This window comes from Fusarium fujikuroi, chromosome FFUJ_chr06 (assembly GCF_900079805.1).
Source record: "Fusarium fujikuroi IMI 58289 draft genome, chromosome FFUJ_chr06".
Lineage (NCBI taxonomy): Eukaryota > Fungi > Ascomycota > Sordariomycetes > Hypocreales > Nectriaceae > Fusarium > Fusarium fujikuroi.
The window spans coordinates 1,508,353-1,529,268 of record NC_036627.1 but is presented as its reverse complement, the minus strand read 5'-3'; the positions used below and the strand labels follow the sequence as shown (position 1 = coordinate 1,529,268).

Genomic DNA, 20,916 nt, shown 5'->3' with positions numbered 1-20,916 from the left:
GCAAACTTGCTTCTGGTGATTTCGTTTCGCGCGAAATTGGTTCCATCGGCGAAAGGGAAAATTGCAGTCCCATGTTTGTTGCAACATTGTGAGGAGATGCAAACGCCTTGAGAGCTCAAACTATCACAGACGGCCATGGTTCAGGCATGGTCGGACATTGAGGAGACGGACTGGAATCTGCCAGTTCAAGACGATCTTTTATTTTTCCTCGCTTTTCATTTTTTTGGTTTTGTTTACTTGGCGTTATAGGCAATGGCAAGCGGGCGGGTATGGGTAGCATTTGGTCATAACGGGAATACATTGATCACCCTGGAAATAGGGAATCTGAAGTTAGCGATACGATCTTGAGATCGTCAGGTATGCATGGCAATATCAGAATAGCGATAATGTCAATTTCAGTAATGGGGACATCACCTTATCACCCATCTTGAAGAATCTGATCAGTGACGCTTATTTGATCGCTTGGTATTGAATAGATATGGTAAGTAGACTTGTTCCCTGATGGTACATACAAGATGGTCCCCCGACGCCGTCTAATGCACTGCCAATCTACACGTATGATACACTCCTTTTGGTCCCACCACGTACACTCCGCTTTGTTTTTCTTCATGTTGCCATCCGTTCCTCTTTCCAATTAGATTTTATACACATCACCAGAACTTCCACCAAGACTTGTTGGGAGTTGAGCCACCTGCAGGCTCAACACCCAACCTGTCTAGAGGGCCTCCATTTTGTTGACGCTCCCGCTCTGCTGCCATGGCCTCCTCCAGCCTCACCTTGACAGTTCCAGACTCGGCTGACTGTGTCTGATAATCCTGGACGCCTTGTGTTGACTCCTCCTTCTTCTCTCCGCTGCCTAGCACACTAGAGAAAACCCCTAGCACACCCTTCCCGCTTGATGGCTTTGTGACATTCTCCTCCGTGTTTTCTTTAAATGTGGGCTTGATGTGTTCTTCGAAATGTGTGCGGTGTGAAGGTGCTTCGAGCAAAGGTGGTAGCTTCTCGCCTCTTGCCTCGGCAGCCTGGTTGGCTTCCTCGACGAGAAGGATCTGTTCCTCTGTAGCCTCGCCCCTGATGTAGGCGAGACGTGCCATAGCAAGCTCATCGGCTTCAAGTAGCTTTTGGGCCTCGACCCATTCGGCTCGGCGGGCTCGGTTGTAACGAACCATATCCCAGACAGAATATCCGGAGACAACAGCTGCAACAACTGGAATGCTTGTCAGCTGGCGAATTCAGTCGAATGCCTCGTTCAGTCGTTCGTACCTGTAAACACCACAATGCTTCCCACCGTCCAACGATGCGCTACATCGAAGACTCTCCTCGAAGCATCGATAAACTTATCGGTCTTGCTAATGCTGGCATGCTGAGCAGCTAGATGAGCCTGTCGCAGTCTCCTTACTCGCTGCTCGGGTGTTTCGCCTGGGATGCGTGGTGTTCTCTGAGCGGCCTTCGATGTTGCGTGGGGGATTGTGGACGTAAATCGTGTTGCGTCCTTTACGCTTCGGGGGCCCATCCTGGAAGCCATTGTCTCTGTGTCAGGAAGGGTTTATTCCACGGAGAATAATTACCAGGGCGAGGCGATCGAATGGATTGGCCGTTGACGGGATGGATGGAAAGTGGTGTCATGAGATTTTTCGAACTGCTGCGAGAAGGAATTGTGAGAATGTGATTGGTGCGGAGTAGCTTCGGGTGAGAGGATGGTGGGCTGTGAAGATGGAGATAATGGAAGATGATGTCGACTACCTGAGAACATCGATCGCAAGCGCCAAAAATACTTGAGTAGATTTAGCACATGCTTTGGAGACCCTTTGACGATTTCATTTTGGCCTCTAATGCTAACAACGATGTTTTCTAGGTATTGTACTGCACTGTTAAGATGCTCGTCAATGGAAGGCATTTGCAGTCACCACGACAGTGTGTTTGGCTAATCTCGAGAAACACGCAAATGCGCTGTGCCCATTGTCAAGTAATCACGTCCACGGAATGCCATGCTGTAACTAAATGACATGAGCCGAAGATTATCTGATCACTACTAGTTATGGATATCAATCCACAGGTTACGGCGAGTAGAAGTGGGAGTGAGGCAAAACGAGAGCTGTGTTTACGCTTCAACGACAGGATTGAATCGTGAGCTGTGCGCTTCACGAATGGAGCTCCGCAAGACTCTACACGTCCGAATCATCACACACGGTAATGCAAAGTCACGGCACAGAAGACGTAGCATTCAAATCGAAACATCACTATAGGTCACGCGAGACTCTTCTTCATGCGACAGCATCAAGCCATCAACACAATGAAAAGTGTGGTTTTAAATCAAAAATTCCGCCGACTATGGCCCCGAAGGACAATAGAGCAAAGAGTGACTCCGCGATGTGCAATGCAGGCCCTCCATGCTGAGGAGGCCAATTCTTGAGCTGGCCTCCTCTCAACAAGGTAAGTATGAAGAAGAAAAGAAGAACTGAACAACAGGAGGGAGGGAGACCGGCTTTATATAGGCAGATGGAGAACGGACTGATGCCTTGTTACTGAGGCGTTACCTTTCGTGCCTGAGAAATTGCAGGCAGGCAGCAGGGCAGGGGCCACTTTTTGTGGATGCCTGAAATTGTGCAACTACCTGGCACCTGTGTGCACCTGCCAAACCAAAATTAAGTTGAGATTTTATGAAATTATTTTCTGAGCGAATGTGTTCCTGCCGCAATGGGTGGTTGTGGAGTGCATTGACCACAAAGAGAAAAGGTTACATCTAGATGCAGCGACTAGCGCCAGTGTTGAAGAAATGCATGACCAGCGATGATTTGACAAAGACCTCGCTGATCGTGATGCTTCGAGCAGTGCACGTTCAGATATTATACACTTTAAGCTTGGTACTTAGGTATTGTCTATCATAACGCCTCAAGGACATCTCTTTCGTTCGAGCCAATGATAAAGAGCTTTTGCTTTCCTCGGGTCATTTATGTATCTTGTGTTCAAGACGATCCCGATCTCAACTTTAATGGCGATCGAACAAAAATACATTGAGTGCAATTTGAAACATTTCTCATGATGTGAAGACTACGAATCACATTCTGATAGGGAAACATTTTCATGTTCAATAAGCCTGGAGGCATTCAACGTGACGAGACATTCAAGAGGAGGTTCCAGGTCGAGCACATGCAAACACTCTTCTATTAAGAAACTCCTAACAAGAGCAGATGCAATGCTAGGAATTATGCTCATGAATTGCCATCATGATACACACAGCATTCTGCACTTCTGCCCATCAACAGCAACTCGCTGCCGTTCTGAATCACTTACACCAAGTCTCTCCAAGCTCGCCTAACTCCTGGCGGCACCGCTGCAACAATCTCCCGATCATGCATTGGAAAGCCCACCAGGCACGTGACCCGCATTTTTGGACTCCACCCCACTAAATGGAATCGGCCACAGGGCAAAACCCTTCTTGGAGTAGGAAATTGGACAAGCCTCTACCCTCCGAATTTTACACGCCTCACGACCGACATCGACCATCGGAGCACGTTGATCGCAAGCAGACACAATGGTATGGAGATACGCCCAATGCGATGGATAATGTTCATCGCGCTCGAGTGCATTCGCATTTGCTGACCTGATTTACTACAGGCGATCAAGCACAACCAGAAGCTCGTCAACAACCGTGAGCCGCACCCCTACCGAATAACGATATGATAGAGGATTTGAGGGACTGACTCCTTCAACAGACTTCCGCAAGGATTGGCAGCGCCGGGTTCGAACCCACTTCGACCAGGTATGACGATGCACCCGACGAGAAGAGAAGAGAAGAAACGATTCATCTCGATTTTCTGGAAATTCACTTGGCACACAAATATTGACTATGGAATAGCCCGGCAAGAAGTCGCGGAGACGCACAGCTCGTCAGGCCAAGGCTGCTGCCCTCGCTCCTCGACCTGTCGACAAGCTCCGACCTGTTGTGCGATGCCCTACCCTTAAGTACAACCGCCGTGTCCGCTCCGGCCGCGGTTTCACCCTGGCTGAGCTCAAGGTATGATATTTTGCATCTCGGTCGAAAGCACACGATACGAGATACTCCAGAAAAATTGCAATTCTAACAACCACGCAGGAGGCCGGTATCCCCAAGGCTTTCGCTCCCACCATCGGCATCGCTGTCGATTTCCGCCGACAGAACCTCAGCGAGGAGTCCCTTGCTGCCAACGTCGCCCGCCTCAAGGCCTACCAGGAGCGATTGATCCTCCTCCCCCGCCGATCCAACGCCCCCAAGAAGGGTGACACCAAGACCGACGTCTCCAAGATTGAGAAGGCCTCCCACGTCTCTGCTGCTCTCCCCATTGCCCCCACCGACATCGCTTTCAAGGAGATCAAGAAGGGTGACATGCCTTCCAACATCGAGGCCGGTGCTTACCGAACTCTCCGTGTCGCTCGTGCCAACGCCCGATACGAGGGTGCCCGACAGAAGCGTGTGCGGGATGCCGCTGAGGCTGAGTCGGCTAAGAAATAAACTTGCAAAAAGGGAACTGGTGTTTGAGGGTTTTGCTCTTTGCGTCTCTGAGACATGGGCAACGTCGGTTCGAGGCTCTGATGAAAGGCTTGGCCGGGTATGGAGGAAAGATACTCTAGGTCCAGCTCAAGAAATTTACTGCATGATCACCGGCTTCGCTCTATCATTACTTGGTCAATGGATGCATTACGTGCATATGGTATCTCTTTTTTAAAAAGTTATTCGTTATGATTTCAATCCCTTGGACGATTTGTAAAGTGATATCTATGTTCCTAGTATCTTTGGTTATTTCATCATTTGAAACTGTGCTACTCTTCAGCCTTTTTGCCCAGCAACTCTGTACCCTGTCGAATTAAACTCCGTAACCGATCAACTTGCTTGGACTCCTGAGTCTCCCCGTTCTTGACAACTTCGGTACATAGGACCAGACAGTTCTCTCTATCCACCTTGGCCATATTGGCCTTTTGTTTCGGGTCAACCTGCTGAGGTTCCAATGCCAGCTCTTCAGGAATTGCTGGGGGAATTTCGGGGGCACCACCCTCGATCTGTGGTGTTTCGTCGTTTGTAGTCTTTCCGGTGACTGCATAACTGAGAGCATCCATAGCTCCAGATATAGCAAGGATTTTGGCGACAACTTGGGCTCCATCCTTTGATCGTGACATGAGAGCAAAGACGAACCAAGCCTCGGATTTTAGAATGGGCCACTTCTCTTGAGTGATGAGGAATGCCAGCACTTGTGAAAGATCATGTTCAGCATAGAACAGATCCCTCGATGGTGTCTTTTCAATTTCAGAACTCCATCCAGAAAGAACCCCCTCGGTGGGTGCTGTATGAAGAACCCGGCATACAGTAGCAACACTTCGTGCGGCTTCGAGCCGGGTAGGTTCCGTATCAGATCGATCAAACAATGAGATCATATCATGGACAGTTGTGTGCTTGCCAGACCCCTCTCCCTCAGCTGTTCTGGGGGTGACAACTCGACGAACATTATCTGGGCAGTTCACAAGCAGTAGGCGAAGTAGTGAAACTGCCGAGAACTGGACCTGAGGAAGAGTATCTATGGTCAATATCCTTGGCACACTCACTGGCTCTAGCAGATCCCCTAGTAATGTTTTGTTCTGTGCCGGAATCGCGAGGTTCTTGAGGAAAGACAGTGCGGAGTGAAGAAGCTGGGCATCTTTGATCTCTGGATTGGAAAGAATTGCGATCAGAGGAAGATGAGCCTGATACTTCTGCACAAAGGCTGTGGAAGCCTGATCTGAACGGGAGAGGTTGCCGAGAGCCAGACAAGCTGCGGACTGAAGAATAACATGCGGCTCCTTCAACCATCTAAGAAGCGACTGTGGCACTGAGCTCTCAAGGGAATAACAAGCTGGGAAAGCGTCGTTGCCCGTCAGGTCAGCCAGGGTTGTAAGTAATGAAGTACACAGCTGCCCTAGTTCCTTGGCAGTGTCTTCGTCATCAAGCTCTGAGTCGAATTGGGTATGTGCGATATAGAATGCCTTGACGAAGACATCTGCTTCTTTTGAGTCGAGGAGTCGCTCTTGGAAGGATTCATTAGCAAGATAACTGGCCGCGGTAGAGACGAGGGCAAGAAAGTCCTCGATATCAGTGCTGTGGTCAGGGCTGACTGCCAGTTTGAGAAGAACAGAGGCCGTCTCAGAATCTGCAACAGCTACCTCACCATCTTGTGTGATGAGGAGAGCAAGGATCTTGCAGAAATAAGTGACAAGAGGGCTGAAAGCAGCGCGGTTGGGTGACTGAAGGAGAGTGATTAGATGACTGCTGAGTCGTGACTCTGAAGCAAGACGTTGAGCGGGTTCTACGAGTATCAGTGTTGTGCCACTCGAGCATTGTCTTGAAGACTCACCATAATCAACGAGAACATTGTAGAGCACCGGAATCAAGTACGGAACAAGACTCATGTCCTGAAGGTGCTTGATAAAAGAAACGATATATTTGCCCTCAACAACTCGAGCTCTATTTTGGTCTGTATCAGCACAAGAATTTCCAGTAACACGCAGAGCCTGGACTTTGACGCCATGAGGCTGCTCCTCATCCGCGGCAAGAATGTCAAGGAAGAACTCGAGAATTCCCGAATCTCCGTAAGGGAGTCTCCAAGCCACTGTGGCCATGTTAACGAATTCACAGATGGGGATGGATGTCACACTTACCATCTCGACTTCCGTCGCCCAACGCCTTGGCTGTAGCCTCTAGCGAAGAAGGATCTTGTTGCTTAAGAGTTTCGAGCACGGAAGATAATAGCTTTGTTCGCTTCACAACCGCATCGTCAGATTCGTTGGCGGCATCGTAAGTTTCTGGCGATGCTCCGCTTCCTTCACGCTGTATCAGGACAGCCACGTCTTGAGGTGACATAGACATGATCTCAGCTTCTTTTGTGGAGTATGAGATATAATGCTGAAGTTGGACAGACGTTGAATTAGTTATACCAGTCCACTTGAGGTACCCTATACAAATGTGTTGAAGAGGTGCTTACAAAACAACTAAAAGTTTCTAAAGCTTTACATGAATGTAGGGAATGGGAGAACAGATCTCTTCGTAACTAAAATTCAGCAACAAGTTTCAGAACCGGTTCATGAAATTTATTACGTCCCGCATCTCATTGCGGTCAGCTAACATTCTTTCCTGCAGCTCCATCGCGGGGCATTATCTCGGTGAAGCTCGGTGAATCGTGGTGAATGTATGACCCGGCTAAACCTCGGCAGACTCTGCTGTGTAGCCGGTTGATCGGAGGTGCAAAATTCCGACCTCGGAATGATCCGCCTCCGCCGACTTTGCACCCGGGGAAAAAGTCTCTAGCAGCGCCATCACGATCCTTTCCCTCGTCGCGAACGAGGGCCGCTATTTCAACGTCGCTTCTCAGCGATATCTCCACCTTTTCTCCCAATAGTCAATTCGTCTACATCACTCATAATTCTTCAAAATGGTATGCGCCCACGTCTTGGATCATGCCCGCCATGTTCCTTACTTCAAGAATCGCCGCATTGGTTGGAGTGGCGGCTAACATAACCCCAGGCGCACAAATTCGTGGTCACTGCCTTCCTAACAGGCTCCCGAATCCTCGGTCGATCATTTGTCGCAGCTTATAAGCAGGCTCAGGCTGCTTCAGCGTACCAGCGAGCGCAGGCCAAGGCTGGCAACCCATCCGCTGGTGCCTCTCTCTCATCTGGCATGACTCTCGATGAGGCATGCAAGATCCTCAACGTCAAGCCCCCGGCTGGTGGACAAGCCAATGTCGAGGAGGTTCTCTCACGTTATAAGCGACTGTTTGACGCCAACGATCCTCAAAAGGGTGGCAGTTTCTATCTTCAGAGCAAGATCGTAAGAGCAAAGGAGCGATTCGAGCGAGAGATTGGTCCTATACGGGAGAAGATGGAGCAAGAGGCTGAAATTAAAGAGGGTTTCAAGCCCAAGGTCTACAAGGACTGACGACTCTCCTTGAGCAAATGAGACTGGAAAAAGCAACCTTTGTACGATGACCTCGTAAAGGAGTTCTGAGGGACGGGAGGGAGGAGTTCACTTTCTCCATGTATACAATGTACATCTTCACTCGACTGCGGCATGGCACGGCGTTTATTGGGTTATCGGTGGCGTGATGAGCCGCTCGAGGTTGGTTGGTTCTTAGACGAAAGAAAAAAGAGACAGACGACCTATGCTATCTTATGTTTAATACAACTGTACGATATCAGCGGAGTACTTTTGGGTTGGATGTGAGTAGAAATGAGGCCACGAGTTGGCGTGAGTTGAGGGCGTATATTTCGGCAACGAATGTCTCGTCAAGGACAATGTGGTGTGTCTTGCGACGATATTTTGGTATCCCCAAGATAAACACACCTCACTGGGTACTGATCTATTATAGTCACAGAGCTATTCACACTGCCGGATTCTTCTAGGCTTATAAGTCGTCTCTTGGTTCTATACGTGGTGTAATAATAGTCTAGGTAAATCATGAAAAGGAGTAACTAACTGTATTGTAAGATCAAACCACAAACTTTCCCACAAGAGGTAACACGCTGATGAAATCATACAGATGTAACCAGAACTATCTTTCATTCAGTTCCACCCAAGGCGCAATCACAAGATTAAATCCAGCCATAATTTCCGGTTTGCACAGGCTCTCCAGTTGTCCTCCATTCTTGAGGCGGCTGAGGTTGTTCCTGTCTACGACGGGATCTGTTTATGGAGAGTGGCCTGGGCATTTCGACTGAATTTAGATATCCGCTGTCCTGGCTGTAGACACTCGAGCTGCTGCGATCTTGAGCTGGATCAGGAGTTGGTACTTGAACCGAAGGGGCCTGGACTTGATGTCCTGGAATAGCGCGAGTAGTACGTGGGATAAATGGATGTACTACAGCGGTGGGAGCTTGAACTGGTTGCTCAGGAATAGGAGGAGGAGGAGGAGGAGGAGGAGGAACTGGATGAGGCTCGGGCTCCCCGTCATCAGCTTCCCCGTCATCAGCTTCCCCGTCATCAGGATCCGGTTCTTCAGGCTCGTTCGGTGGAGGAAATGGAAACTGGTGCCTTCTGAACCAGTCCCTCACCGAGGCCACCAGATTTCTGGCCTGTCCCTCCTCGGCCTCTGAGTCTGAATCGTCGAAGGCGCTGCCTCCAGCGTCATTAGCTTCACCCATTGGCTCCTCTGGGTCCTCGTCAAACTGAATCTGCCGGTGGTGTTGAAGGCATTTCCAGGTGACCAGAACGGTGAACACGATGAAAAAGAGAATTGCAATTATGATACCGGCTGTTTGAAGGCCAGCAGTGTGTTTCTTCTTTTGTGGCGTTGGAGTGTCAGTCTCTTCTGGGTCCAATGTTGCTGAAGTCTCAGTCAAACCCATCGAGGTCGCTGTACTCTTCCCCGGACTCATTGATGTTTCCGTGGTCTCACTAAGACCCATGGATGTTGCTGTACTCTTCTTTAGATCTATAGTAGTGGATGCCGTCGTGGTAGTGGTCTCGGTCTCAGTCTCGGTATGCGTTGTTGTTTTCGTAAACCAAGCCAAGGTAGTGCCGTCGTCGGGACCTGGAAGAGTTGACCATCCTACACGAGGCTTCGTCTGGGTTATCCTAATACTCGTGATGCTTGGTGTCTCCTTGGGTAGTTTAAGTGCCGCAGATGAACTGGTAATACTACTTTCTGACTGTTGAGGATCATTATTACTAAATGTAGCGCCATCACTGGGACCTGGAGGGTCTAGCCATCCAATGCGAGGTTTCGCATGTGTTGTTTCCATACTCGCAATGGTTGGTGTCTCCTTGGGCAAGCTGAGCACCGAGGTCTGGCTGGTTATGACCTTGTCTGGCTGTTTGGGGCCAAAGTTACTGCGGCACACGTTGCAGATACTTTTGTAGGTTGCATCGTTGTCTTCATCATACCTGAAGCGGCCGGCGTCGTCATTAGGCACTTCAGGGTGAGTTTCGAATGAGTTCTTGCGACAAGGGCCACTATACAGAGAGAAGATATCAGTATAGCCCTGAGATGAGAGATGAAGTTTATGTGACTTACCAACCTGACAACAACCAGTTGCGGTCTATCGTCGCGTCTGTGACTTCATTTTGGCAATTGAGGGCAGCTACGGGTATTGCCATAACTGCTAGGAGGGAAAGCTTGGGAAGCAACATCTTGCAAAGTGTTTAAAATAACGAAACGCCTTAGGATGCTAGAAGTTAGGCGTAGTCAAATCGAGTCTTCGATGGCTGTAACAAACGCAACGGTCTAGGGGTATAAGGACCAGAAAGGGCAGAACGGATGAGATGAGGGCGATATCCGTATGTTTTGCGTCTCAAGTTCCATTTTATGTCTTGTACTTCTAGGCTTCCATATATACATCCAAAGGTAAAGTTTTGTGTGTGAATCCTCTCATGGTTGCCAACGAAACTCTATGACAGTTGTTTGCTGCAGACTCTAGCGTTTGTCACAGTGTCACATGCCACTCATTCAGACACGATATCAAGGTTTTGCAAAGGGAACATTTTAAGTCTGAGTTGTATGCGGAGATTTAACGAGAGCCTCTCATAAGTGAAGAGAAATCAAGCTTTGGGAAATACTTTCTTGTATCAAACTTTGCTATTCTGCACGTCCCTTGCCCTTTGACTCAGGATCTTGGTCGAGATCCGTATTGTGTCCGTCAGGATGTCTCGAACTAGAAGGTTCGAATTTATAGTATTTGAGGCCCATGTTGCGACCATTTTCATCGAGCTCGAAAGACATATGACGTGCATCGTTAGTTAGAAGTGCGTTTACATTGGTAGAGCGATAGGGGGCTAATATAGGTTTGAGCTCTTGACCTTAAGGTGAGTTTGACGGAGTTGGGTTTGGTCGTGACGATAAACGAGTGCCGCGACTGGTGCCTTTTCGCTTTCGGCGACTTCGTAACCAAAACCAGATTATTAAACATATTGTGGCAAGTAGGAAGAGCACACCGACTGCGATAGGCGCAACCTCACCTGCTGTTAAAGAGTCCTTTGAAGACGAGGCTTCTGTACCTGTTGGTAGCTTCGGTCCATCTCGGCTCGTGGTAAACGATGAAGGCAAAACTGAGCTTGATCGTATGCTGTCACTTATAGTAACAGTACTCCAGAGTGATGGATCAGTGTTCGCATCAACGCTGGGAGGAAATAAAGGGCTGAGGTCTGTGGTTGGTAGACTTGTCCGAGCGGAACTTATCGAATGGTCCTTGACAACTGTTATTGTGATATGGGTAGTGATCTTGGAAGTGACTTTGGGCAATGGATCGACGGGACCTAGGTGCTTTGTTTCGAATACAGTGGTAAATGAAGTTAGAGTTGCCATCGAGGTAAGAGTAATCGTGTGTCTTGATGTGAAAGTCATCGGTTCTTGAACCTTTGTGCGTGGGATTGTAACAATCTTCGCATAAGTGGAATACGGTTCTTGGTTGGATTTCATGTCGCTATAAGTATGACCCAAGGAATCGATGAAGATACGAGGCTCATTAAGGAAATAAGATAAGACCTCATGTTCCAAGTCTTCGTTTTCGGTCGTTTTCAGGCCAGGAGACTGGGTTTGAGCCTCGTCGCTACCATAATGTCAGGGGTTGAGTGAATCCAGAGGCTGAGTTGTACTTACATGTACTCAGAGTCAGGAAAGGGGACAGCCATCTTGAGCAGTCATTTAAAGTCCCGTTGAAAAGAAAAAGAACCACCGTTTGTTATATCTACCGTTTGTCGAAATCGCCCTCGGGAGAACGGCTCCAAGGGCCATGTATATAATCACCATGCTGGGCTGATTCAAAGGTAAGTCGGTGTCTAGATCAGAGGTCTAGTCACTTGCTATGAGTTGTTGGGTGATGGGACTTATTAAATAGTGAAGAGACTTATCAAGAGTGATCGATTCAGAGAAAGATAATGCTATTTGTGAAACTAATAAGTGCTATCACGAGGCTCTGCATCTGTGTCAACCATGCACAGCCAGAATTATTCCCATGTCGTGCAGTCATTTATGATTTCAAAATAGCTGGCGCTGGCTCGACAGGCTGCACAGGCTCCGTGTAGGTATGCCCAAAGGGACCATTGTCAAGCTGGAAGTTGAAATTGTTCTGATTGTGCCTGGAACGCCTACGGAGCCCTAAAACCACAGCGGCAATGATGGATAAAATAAACAAAAATACGGCTATAACGAATACGAAGGTCCATCCACCTGCAGATAGAGAGCCGCTGGAGGATTCAGCAGTTGTAATTGCCAAACTCTCTGTAGTCGACGAACTTGAAGTCAGCTTCTCGCTCAAGGATGTCGGAGTTGCACTTGGTAGCGTCAAATTACTGATGATGCTGAGTATATCGTTATCACTTCTAGTGGTATCGGTAGGGCGCAAGACAAGAGTGAAAGTCTCGTGCTTATGCCTTGTATACCAAGTGAAGGGTTCCCAAGTCTCGGTACCTATGATTATCGCGCCATCTTTGATGGAAGTGCCATCAACCTTGTCGATGACTGTCACATTCTCTCTGTATTTTCCTGGAAGGTCCTCTGATAAAAATGCAAGGACTGGCCCGAAGCCAGATGGAACTGTGCTGTAGACACTTCCAGTCAAATCTACAAGCTCGCGGGGGCCATTTTGGTTGTGGGTGGACGAAGGATCAGCCCCATGAGAGGCGGAGATCTCCTGATTCTCCATGATCTAGTAGACTTTTATATTGTCGATGAGATATGTAAAACAAGACAGGCCTCTTACTTGGACGATTGGGCAGTTGGGTAAATGCTCGTGGAGGTTTGGGAAGAAATCGAACACAGGGGGAGGGGCTTTGGGGGACGTATATATAAGTGGCACACTGAGCTGATTCAAGGTATTCCAATCTGTTATTGAAGATGCATTACAGTCATTGTGAGTTACTATACGAGAGTAGATAGATCAGGTTGTGATCAGGCAGCGTAATGCATAGATTCAGAGGGGGTAGTGATATTTTGTGTAACTCAAAAACTATGGAAAGACACTGCATTCATGTTCAATCATATCCTTGTTAATCAAGGTCGCCTTGAGCCGTTGAGATTTTCAAGCTTTCCACCCATAGTCCGGAACCGCTTGTTGTGGCTGTATCTCGGCATGGTTGTTGCAGACAGTGACAGTAACATTAGTTGATGCCCCATACTGCGGTCCATATCGCGGTTCATGTCGTGGCTCAGATTGCAGTTCTTGTCGTAGTTGATATCGTGGTTCGTTTTGTAGTCCATGTTGCTCTCTATGCCTCGGTTTTTGTCCCTTTTCACAACTTCGTACCAAACAAAAGATGAACATCGCAACACAAAGGGTAAAAAAACCTGCGAACCCCCCTATTATATATCTCGTGGTATCTGATAGACCTGACGTTTCAGACGCAATCGGGGATGAAGACGGTGGTAGAAGCTCTGTGCTTGAATCGGTTGTGTATGATGTAGTCCAAGACCTCCCTTCACTTGATCTGTAAGAGGATGGAGCGAGTAGAGTTGTCTCGGTGCTCAAGCTGAGCACCTCAGTAGTCGTCTCCCTAAGTGAAGTGTGCTCTGACTCCTGACTGGGGCCCGTCACGTCTGATGTGCTGCTTGGGGGGACGAACTTGGTTCCATCAATAATGGTGACTATCTCTATCTCAGTACCCGGGGTGAGCCTTCGCGGAATACTCGTCGTTATGGATTGTTCTGACTGTGTGACTGTGGTAAACCTCTCAATGATAGTCAAGTCGGCTGCAAGTTCCGAGATGCCTTGGTCAGGGTGCTCTGACCATGGTATGGTAAGTACTGGCTTGAAATCTGGAGGTATTGTACCGAATATATGACCAGTGAGGTCTTTGAAATCACGAGGCTCGAATCTCTGGCAGTTCGGTGAAGCCTCCTTCTCCGATAGTGTGTCCCTTTTTTTGTCCATGTTGAGGTTGGCAGATTGCAATTCGAGGTCATCAATGCTGTCGAGAAAATTAGTGAAAGTCCTGTATAATAGCCTAGGCTTCTTATACAACAGTTTAGGATCTGTGAATAGGAAGCACATCGTGTGTTTGAGAAATGGATTTGTGTCTTCCCACAAAGAGATACTGGCGAGGAAACGAGCAGCCAAGAATGTCACATTGCAGAACAGTCCCCCCAGAGGATTAAATAGGTTTATCACGGCAGGATTGGCGGAGAAATCAACATTGACTAGCTGCAGTGTCATCTGTGGCTAGATGCTAAGCCTGGCAGGGTTGTGAGTAACGGAAGAAGATGTCCATACACTCAGAGCCTAACCCAGCTCTGGTCAATTATGCCATCGCGGAAAGAAACTCAAGGATTATTCAGTCAGGAAGGGCAAGTCATACACAAAGATGATCTAGAAAATGGCCCGACGTCAAGTGTTGGGGATGACAGATCACTCAGATAAATAAGAGCTGATGACATAGATGGATAACCCAGGTACTTTCTCGCTGAAACGGCGCTCCATCTCTGAGATATTCTCTTGGACCCTACATGTGCATCTGATGCTCGTCTAGACCCTTCTTCTGAGCACCACCCATGTATGCCTACTTCCAGCGCTTCAATACCACATATGTATTCTCACATCTTCCTCCTGACCAGGCCCTTCCAGTAATCAAAGCTATTCTCGTCACTCTGCAATGCCCAGATCTTCCCTGTCGACCTCCCGGTAGCATCTATCTCTTCAACCTTCAACATTCCCCAATCCCGCGTAATTCCCACCACACGAGCCTTGACACCACCTTCTGCCTCGAGAGTGACGTCCTGTCTTGTGTGTAACCAGTGGCGGTAGTAACGGGCTTCAAGATCAGCTGAGAACCCTTCTCGGAGGAACTGAGCGTAGATTGCTTCGATGCGTGTGAGAACGCGTGCTAGGAGGGTTTCGAGATGAAGTTCTGGTGCTCCTGAGGGAACGAGGTCGGATATGGAGATTGTGGGACGGGGGTTGATGGTATTGAGGCCTACGCCGAGGATGATTTGGTAGTTGCCGTCGAAATAGAGACACTGGGAGAGAATACCGCCGACTTTAACGTAGTGTGGTTTCTCTTTTGACTTTGTGGGATCAAGGGCATCTAGCAATGTTAGGCTTGGTCTTGCAAAGAAGCCGGATTGACTTACAAATGTCGTTGGGCCACTTTAGCTTGATGGGAATGTTCTCGTACCCACGATCATAAGACTGCACAGCCTCAACCATGGCAATAGCCGTGATATACTGAATAAATACAACAGGACGAGTCACAGCGAGGTGGGCTGGGTGGTTGATTACAGTCGAGAAGATGAGCATTCCAGGGGGAGCAATCCAGACGTTCGAGCCACGACCACGGCCAGCAACTTGGGTAGTAGCTGAGACTGTGAAGCCGCTTGGGAGTTTCGGCATGAGCTTGGGGTTCCTGGTAGATATCAGTCTTGTAAATCCCCTGTTTGGGAGGAAGAACATACTTCTCAAGCATGGTATTTGTACTTGTGACAACTTCGCCGTACATAAGCAAGTCACCCCATGCTCGAGCAGTTGGCTCAACTTGTCGATAACGCTTCAGGCTTGAAAAGAACAGACCATGGTTGAAATGTGGTGTAAGTTTGGGATGAGGAAGACCCTTCTCGTGAGGAAAGATCTTCTTGATGATCTTGCTGTAGTCAATGCTGCCATTCTCAGAGATGCTGGAATCCGTTGTCTCTGTCAGAGATTGCTGAAGCCCCTCGAGACTCCAGATTGTATCTTCATTCTGGATGTGAAAGGTGTCTGTTTCCGCTCGGATCCATTCTTCGCCGTTCTCCTTGTCGATGATGTCGCTCCAGTCAGTCAATAGCTCTGATACACCTGTGTCGGTGATGGAGGAGAGGTGAAGATGGGAGAGCGAGGGAACACCTGTGTCGTGAGGGCTAACCTCAAGACCGAGCTTTGTGAGACATGCCTTGAGAAAAGAAGCTCGGCCCTTGTCGGCGTCTGCTAGTTTGGTGACCAGGTCATCATATCCCGGGACGGTTGGCTGAGGATTCAAGTTGGCCGCAGCGAACCTAAAGTGTATCAGTCAGTACATGTATACGGTAAACATATCGAAACGTACTCGGGGTGGGGGCCAGTAAGCAAAGCTTTACCATCTCCGACTGTGCAAAGAACAACTGCTGCTTTTCCATCGCCGCCATCGACATCAAGCTCCTCATCGTAAGTAGCGAGAACCTCGACGTTTCTATCCTTAACCGAAGCAGCATCAACAAAGACACCTCCTCCGTTGTAGTAAGAGGTGATCTCGGACGCAACCTCCTGTTCAAAGGCACCCTTGGGTATCGTCAAATGCACAGCCCTCGCTCCCCTTTCACTCCGATACTCAAAGCCTTTGAACGCGCCACCTCGACAGGTCCCTGGGAAGAACCCTAGCTCTCTTCGTCCAACAACCTCCATAGGTTTGTTTCCCACTTCAAACTCGCACTTCTGTGTACCGTAGTAGCCACCAGCACAGAAGCCCAGATAAGAGCCTCCTCGGCGAACATAGTCGCCGATACGACGATTTCCCTCACCATTCAATGCCTGGCAGTAGCCGAGATCGCCACCGCCTGGGAAGACGAGGAGCGCGCATGTCGCTTGCCATGGTTCTTTGAGGATGATGTTCTCTGTGATGGGGATGACGGCGTAGTTGGGGCCGAGAAGACGGCGGAGGGACCAGATACAATGCCGCACTGACTCAACTGTGGTGCCAATGCCTTGATGGTGAATCAGTGGGTGTAACAGCCTGTGAAGGGAGTTGATGGATCAAACCTGTGTAAACAAGCACGTTGAGCTTTGCTGGTGCCATTGTCAGTATTTGGCTGATTCTGGTGATACCGTAGTTGTTCGTGTAGTCTTTGTCACTTGACTTTTGCTGGATCTCGCCTCAGCCAAAATCTCCGCCTCGAACCACCTCTAACCTCTTTCAACGATAACACACAAAGACTCAATCACCACAATTTTGGACAAGAGACCGGTCGAAATTATGACAAAGGAAGAGAGTAATGCTCAGCAGAGCACGCAAGAAGACGACGATGAGCCCGATGAATGGTGAGAGAGCGCTCTTTTCCGTTGAGACACCGAAAGCCGAGGCCTTTACTAACCGATGATGAAGGGACAAGCGGATCTTTAGCACTGGATGCGCGGGTGAGTCTTGTTTTTCTTACAAAACCCAATGGCAAAATACAAAGGAAGATATGGAACTCATGAGGTTGTATAAGTCTACGCCTCAACTACTTGCTCACTAATCGTTTTGTTGAGAAAAAAGGCTTGCTAACAGGCATCACCAACTCAGATGAGAACGCAAAAATGACCGACTGCTACTTTGAAAAGAAGGATTGGCGCGCATGTGCTGCAGAAGTGAGTATCAAAAGTCCAATCAAACGCAATCACATTTATTTTATTTGTTTCGAGCTGCCTTGCAGCATTGCTCTTATGCTGTCATAGACCCGAGCTGACAGTATCATAGATGGAGCAATTCAAACAGTGCTGGAAGGCTCATAACAACGACCAACGTACAGAGACCAAGGACAATTGAAGTCGCATTAGGGGAAATTTACTGTACTATTACTGTATAAAATGTACACTACCAAGATCAGGCTCTCCTTTCCAGGCGATTAGGAAACGATGACTCCAAATAAGTTTACTCAATCAAGGCATCATGACATGACATGCACAGTACTAGCACTGTCCCCCACCGGACAATCAATCCACCCGCCCTTGAAATTATCGCCATAGCTTCATCAAGCTTGAAGTTCACCATATACAACCCCCCCATACCAACCCGCAATGTTCGTCCCTCGCCGCGCCCTCTTCACCGCCCGAAGACTCCCCACCACCTTTCTTCCAATTGCACGATACGCTACCGAAGCATCAGACGTGACGCTGCAAAAGCCTGATCAAGATGTTACACAAGTGAAGCAAGAAGACGTCGTTACAAAGCCCAAATACACTACCAGAGCTAAAGCTGCACCTTCGACTGCGTCTGCCAAGTCGCCAACTTCAAGATCTACACCTGCAGCCGCATCTACAAAGTCTACATATGCGCCCAAGACGTTTCCTCCAAAGCCCACGGCAAGCAGCAAGAGTGCTAGGCCGGAGAGCCCACACAAGCCTGTTACGGTGTCGAAGAGCATTCTGAGCGAGACTAGCGAGACGGACACGGAGAACACAGAGCACATCAATTGGGAGACGAGCTGGTATGGCCTTGGTGTGAAGGCTGTTACTCCTGAGCAGAGCGAGATTCTCGCACGACCAGTTGATGCTGAAGATGTGGAGGTCAAGCCCGATGGTATCATCTACTTGCCAGAAGTCAAGTACCGACGACGGCTGAATGAGGCCTTTGGACCGATGGCTTGGGGAATGGTCCATCGTGGGGAAGTCGTTATCGGTAACCAGATCGTGACGCGTGAATACGCTCTCATCGTGAACGGCCGGTAAGTGAACCAATTTCCAATATTATATAGTGACTAACAAGAACAGAATCGTCTCCCAATCGCAGGGCTACAACAATTACTTCAGCCCCGAATCTATCCCCGCCGCCATTGAGGGTGCCAAATCAAACGCCCTGATGCGTTGCTGTAAGGATCTCGGTATCGCCTCTGAACTCTGGGATCCTGTGTACATCCGCTGGTTCAAAAAGCATTACATAGAGGAAAAATGGGTCGAGCACACGGTCACTAAGAAGAAGAGGACTTTCTTTTACAAGAAAGGTCTTGCTGAGGCAACGTACCCTTACAAGTTTTGTTAGGCATCTGTCATGTATTCGTGCACTACATTTGTATAGAATCTCGGGGTAGATCCCCTACTGTATGATATGGATGGGTTAGACGTATGGCTTTGGCGCATGGAGCGATACTTAGTAATTCAGAGGAAAACGAATGGATCACGAATCACCAGACCAAGATCTACGGCTGTCTTTAAAGAAGAACGAGTTCATGTACACCAATGTCCATATAGATATGCACTGGAGCAGCCATTGTGCCGAATATCAACGGGCCCATGTCAAAAAACACCATGTCTACGGAGGACCTTAGTAAGACCCATGATCATTCAAAACCCACTTCCCAGAATGGAGTTTCTATCTTTCCCTTCCGGAGGCGCTCGCTCCGCCACCTGATGTGGCATCACCGCCCCATCCCCAAGGAACCCATGAGCCTGATGCATTTCTGGTGCCAGCCCCCTGGTTTCTTCGGCGCACCTGGCGATGGTCTTCGTCCGAACTAGTCTCTGCGTCGATCCTTTCGAAATCGGTCTCGCTGCGACTCTTGCTAATACCACTCCAGCCGCTTAGTCCACTAGGTGGTCGCTGGGTAGGTTCGTCCTCCTCATTATTATCATAACCTCCGTAGGCCATGGGATCGCGGCGAGTACCTGTGCTTGTCTGGGCACGCTGGGCTTCGGTACGAAGATCCTGGGCCTCCCGATCAAGTGCCGAGATCAGGACATTTAGGCGATCGCGCTGAGCCGAGATGAAGTCCATTCTGGCCCCAGACTCGCGAAGATGCGGTGGGATCAATGCGCCCGAGTTTGTGGGCTCACCTCCAACTGTTCTCGTACCAGCTGATTGTCCACCTGCACCTGCGTTGGTAGCAGCTGCCACGGCGCTGGAGAGTAGGCTGTAAAAGTCGGTGCCGCTGCTGTTATTACCAGCCCATCGCGCGGCAGGGACGTTGAATCGTGACAGAAGCGACTGCGTATAGCCTTGCGCAGGCTCGGGAGGAGGCGATTCGGGTTCGGATGGTGGAAGACCGAGGACCTTGACCTTGAACTGCTCAATAGCGAGCTTGAGGTAAGATATTCCGGCAGCAGTCAAGCGCTCATGTGCGCTTGCGATGAAGTCGTCAATCTGCGTCTCGTTCTTTTCAAGATAAGGATGGACATATTCTTCGTATAGACGTCGAGCGCCTTGTGTCTGTGGGAGGATAAGGTAGAGGAGGAACAGTAAACGGAAATAACCGTAAAGCGGAATCCTGCTAGTGTCAGTACAGAAGGTGTCAGGTATGGGTTTTAGACATACCATGAGACAATAAACCAAACCCAAGACTCAGCGAGAAGACAGCAACTGAGCACCACCCAGTACATCAGCCATGGCGTCAGCTGGGTGGGATCATGTGTCTTGAGCGCTTTGTAAGATGCAAAGATTGGAAACAGATAACAGGCGACAGAACTATTCAGAACAAAGGAACAGTCAGTAAATCAGATCCATTGGCATTGCGAGCTGATCGGGGTGGTTATCGCATTGCGAGTATGACGCCTCATGACGAAGAGGTATAGGGCTGAAGCTTACGATAAGAGCATAGGAAAAAGGTCAAACATGACTGCAATCCGAGGTGAAACCTCGTGCGTGGCTCGGCAGTTAAATCTAAATGTGAGCGGGGGTTTGACCAACGGAGAAGAGGGTAATTGTCTCCGAGAGGTTTAAGGAAGAGAAGGGAAAAGGGTTTTCTGTAGGTGTAATAGAATAAGTTTGAGGATAAGGTAGGTAACGTTTAGTGGTTGAAGCTGACGGGAGCTGAGCTGAAAATGGACCTAAGAGGAAGTGGGCGCCGAAACTCCCGTGAGCGGGGGCGGGGCACTCTTCGCGTGACGGTGATGGCTTAGTGAGTGACCCACTGAAACTTGGTGCTACAAATGGAGGAATAAGTCTCGAGTCAAAAAGAGCTGATCACCTGAATGCAGACTTGACCCTCGTGACAGAGGCAAGTGTCTTTTGTTGGGCACAATGACGACTTTTATTCTGATTCCCAAACTGAACACGGTTTCTTTGAGGGTTCTGACTCTTTCAACTGCGTAGTTGGTACACGTGTCTCGGAGGCGAGTCCTGTATCTTGAAGACAAGTGTTTTCATATTCGTGGATAGAGCATCTAGGCATCAACCATTTCGAAGCATACTGCAGTGATTCATCCCTGGCTGTCGCCTGGTGAAAACACATAAAACGCGCGGTAATAGAATACTTACTCAGCCAAGATCTTGGCAAGAAGAATATG

General features: G+C 48.8%; 11 protein-coding genes; 4 read left to right on the top strand and 7 right to left on the bottom strand.

Moving 5' to 3' along the window:
- Window positions 1-650: 650 nt before the first annotated feature.
- Window positions 651-1,525, bottom strand: FFUJ_05821 (uncharacterized protein; the record flags this gene model as incomplete). XM_023579077.1 has 2 exons in its annotated part: window positions 651-1,207; window positions 1,264-1,525. 2 exons carry the CDS (start codon window positions 1,523-1,525, stop codon window positions 651-653), a joined length of 819 nt encoding a protein of 272 aa, XP_023431977.1.
- A 2,010-nt stretch (window positions 1,526-3,535) lies between these two features.
- FFUJ_05820 (probable ribosomal protein L13B) lies at window positions 3,536-4,492 on the top strand (the record flags this gene model as incomplete). XM_023579076.1 has 5 exons in its annotated part: window positions 3,536-3,538; window positions 3,619-3,652; window positions 3,717-3,763; window positions 3,860-4,018; window positions 4,097-4,492. The coding sequence occupies 5 exons, from the start codon at window positions 3,536-3,538 to the stop codon at window positions 4,490-4,492; spliced, it is 639 nt and encodes a 212-aa protein (XP_023432875.1).
- Window positions 4,493-4,800: 308 nt separating this feature from the next.
- FFUJ_05819 (uncharacterized protein) lies at window positions 4,801-6,874 on the bottom strand (the record flags this gene model as incomplete). XM_023579075.1 has 3 exons in its annotated part: window positions 4,801-6,314; window positions 6,363-6,617; window positions 6,667-6,874. 3 exons carry the CDS (start codon window positions 6,872-6,874, stop codon window positions 4,801-4,803), a joined length of 1,977 nt encoding a protein of 658 aa, XP_023431976.1.
- Window positions 6,875-7,436: 562 nt separating this feature from the next.
- On the top strand, window positions 7,437-7,942 carry FFUJ_05818 (probable mitochondria-associated signaling protein; the record flags this gene model as incomplete). XM_023579074.1 has 2 exons in its annotated part: window positions 7,437-7,439; window positions 7,529-7,942. 2 exons carry the CDS (start codon window positions 7,437-7,439, stop codon window positions 7,940-7,942), a joined length of 417 nt encoding a protein of 138 aa, XP_023432874.1.
- A 653-nt stretch (window positions 7,943-8,595) lies between these two features.
- On the bottom strand, window positions 8,596-10,132 carry FFUJ_05817 (uncharacterized protein; the record flags this gene model as incomplete). XM_023579073.1 has 2 exons in its annotated part: window positions 8,596-9,955; window positions 10,017-10,132. The coding sequence occupies 2 exons, from the start codon at window positions 10,130-10,132 to the stop codon at window positions 8,596-8,598; spliced, it is 1,476 nt and encodes a 491-aa protein (XP_023432821.1).
- Window positions 10,133-10,577: 445 nt separating this feature from the next.
- Window positions 10,578-11,629, bottom strand: FFUJ_05816 (uncharacterized protein; the record flags this gene model as incomplete). XM_023579071.1 has 3 exons in its annotated part: window positions 10,578-10,792; window positions 10,844-11,547; window positions 11,598-11,629. 3 exons carry the CDS (start codon window positions 11,627-11,629, stop codon window positions 10,578-10,580), a joined length of 951 nt encoding a protein of 316 aa, XP_023431975.1.
- Window positions 11,630-11,967: 338 nt separating this feature from the next.
- Window positions 11,968-12,642, bottom strand: FFUJ_05815 (uncharacterized protein; the record flags this gene model as incomplete). The annotated part of the gene is made up of 1 exon (XM_023579070.1): window positions 11,968-12,642. One exon carries the CDS (start codon window positions 12,640-12,642, stop codon window positions 11,968-11,970), a length of 675 nt encoding a protein of 224 aa, XP_023431974.1.
- A 1,883-nt stretch (window positions 12,643-14,525) lies between these two features.
- On the bottom strand, window positions 14,526-16,735 carry FFUJ_05814 (related to BPL1-biotin holocarboxylase synthetase; the record flags this gene model as incomplete). XM_023579069.1 has 5 exons in its annotated part: window positions 14,526-15,016; window positions 15,063-15,334; window positions 15,384-15,959; window positions 16,010-16,643; window positions 16,699-16,735. 5 exons carry the CDS (start codon window positions 16,733-16,735, stop codon window positions 14,526-14,528), a joined length of 2,010 nt encoding a protein of 669 aa, XP_023431973.1.
- Window positions 16,736-16,912: 177 nt separating this feature from the next.
- FFUJ_05813 (uncharacterized protein) lies at window positions 16,913-17,464 on the top strand (the record flags this gene model as incomplete). XM_023579068.1 has 4 exons in its annotated part: window positions 16,913-16,977; window positions 17,042-17,073; window positions 17,222-17,286; window positions 17,396-17,464. 4 exons carry the CDS (start codon window positions 16,913-16,915, stop codon window positions 17,462-17,464), a joined length of 231 nt encoding a protein of 76 aa, XP_023431972.1.
- Window positions 17,465-17,715: 251 nt separating this feature from the next.
- FFUJ_05812 (probable MGM101-mitochondrial genome maintenance protein) lies at window positions 17,716-18,676 on the top strand (the record flags this gene model as incomplete). XM_023579067.1 has 2 exons in its annotated part: window positions 17,716-18,362; window positions 18,409-18,676. 2 exons carry the CDS (start codon window positions 17,716-17,718, stop codon window positions 18,674-18,676), a joined length of 915 nt encoding a protein of 304 aa, XP_023431971.1.
- Window positions 18,677-19,006: 330 nt separating this feature from the next.
- Window positions 19,007-20,244, bottom strand: FFUJ_05811 (related to receptor expression-enhancing protein 4; the record flags this gene model as incomplete). XM_023579066.1 has 3 exons in its annotated part: window positions 19,007-19,898; window positions 19,946-20,095; window positions 20,216-20,244. The coding sequence occupies 3 exons, from the start codon at window positions 20,242-20,244 to the stop codon at window positions 19,007-19,009; spliced, it is 1,071 nt and encodes a 356-aa protein (XP_023431970.1).
- Between the last annotated feature and the right edge of the window lie 672 nt (window positions 20,245-20,916).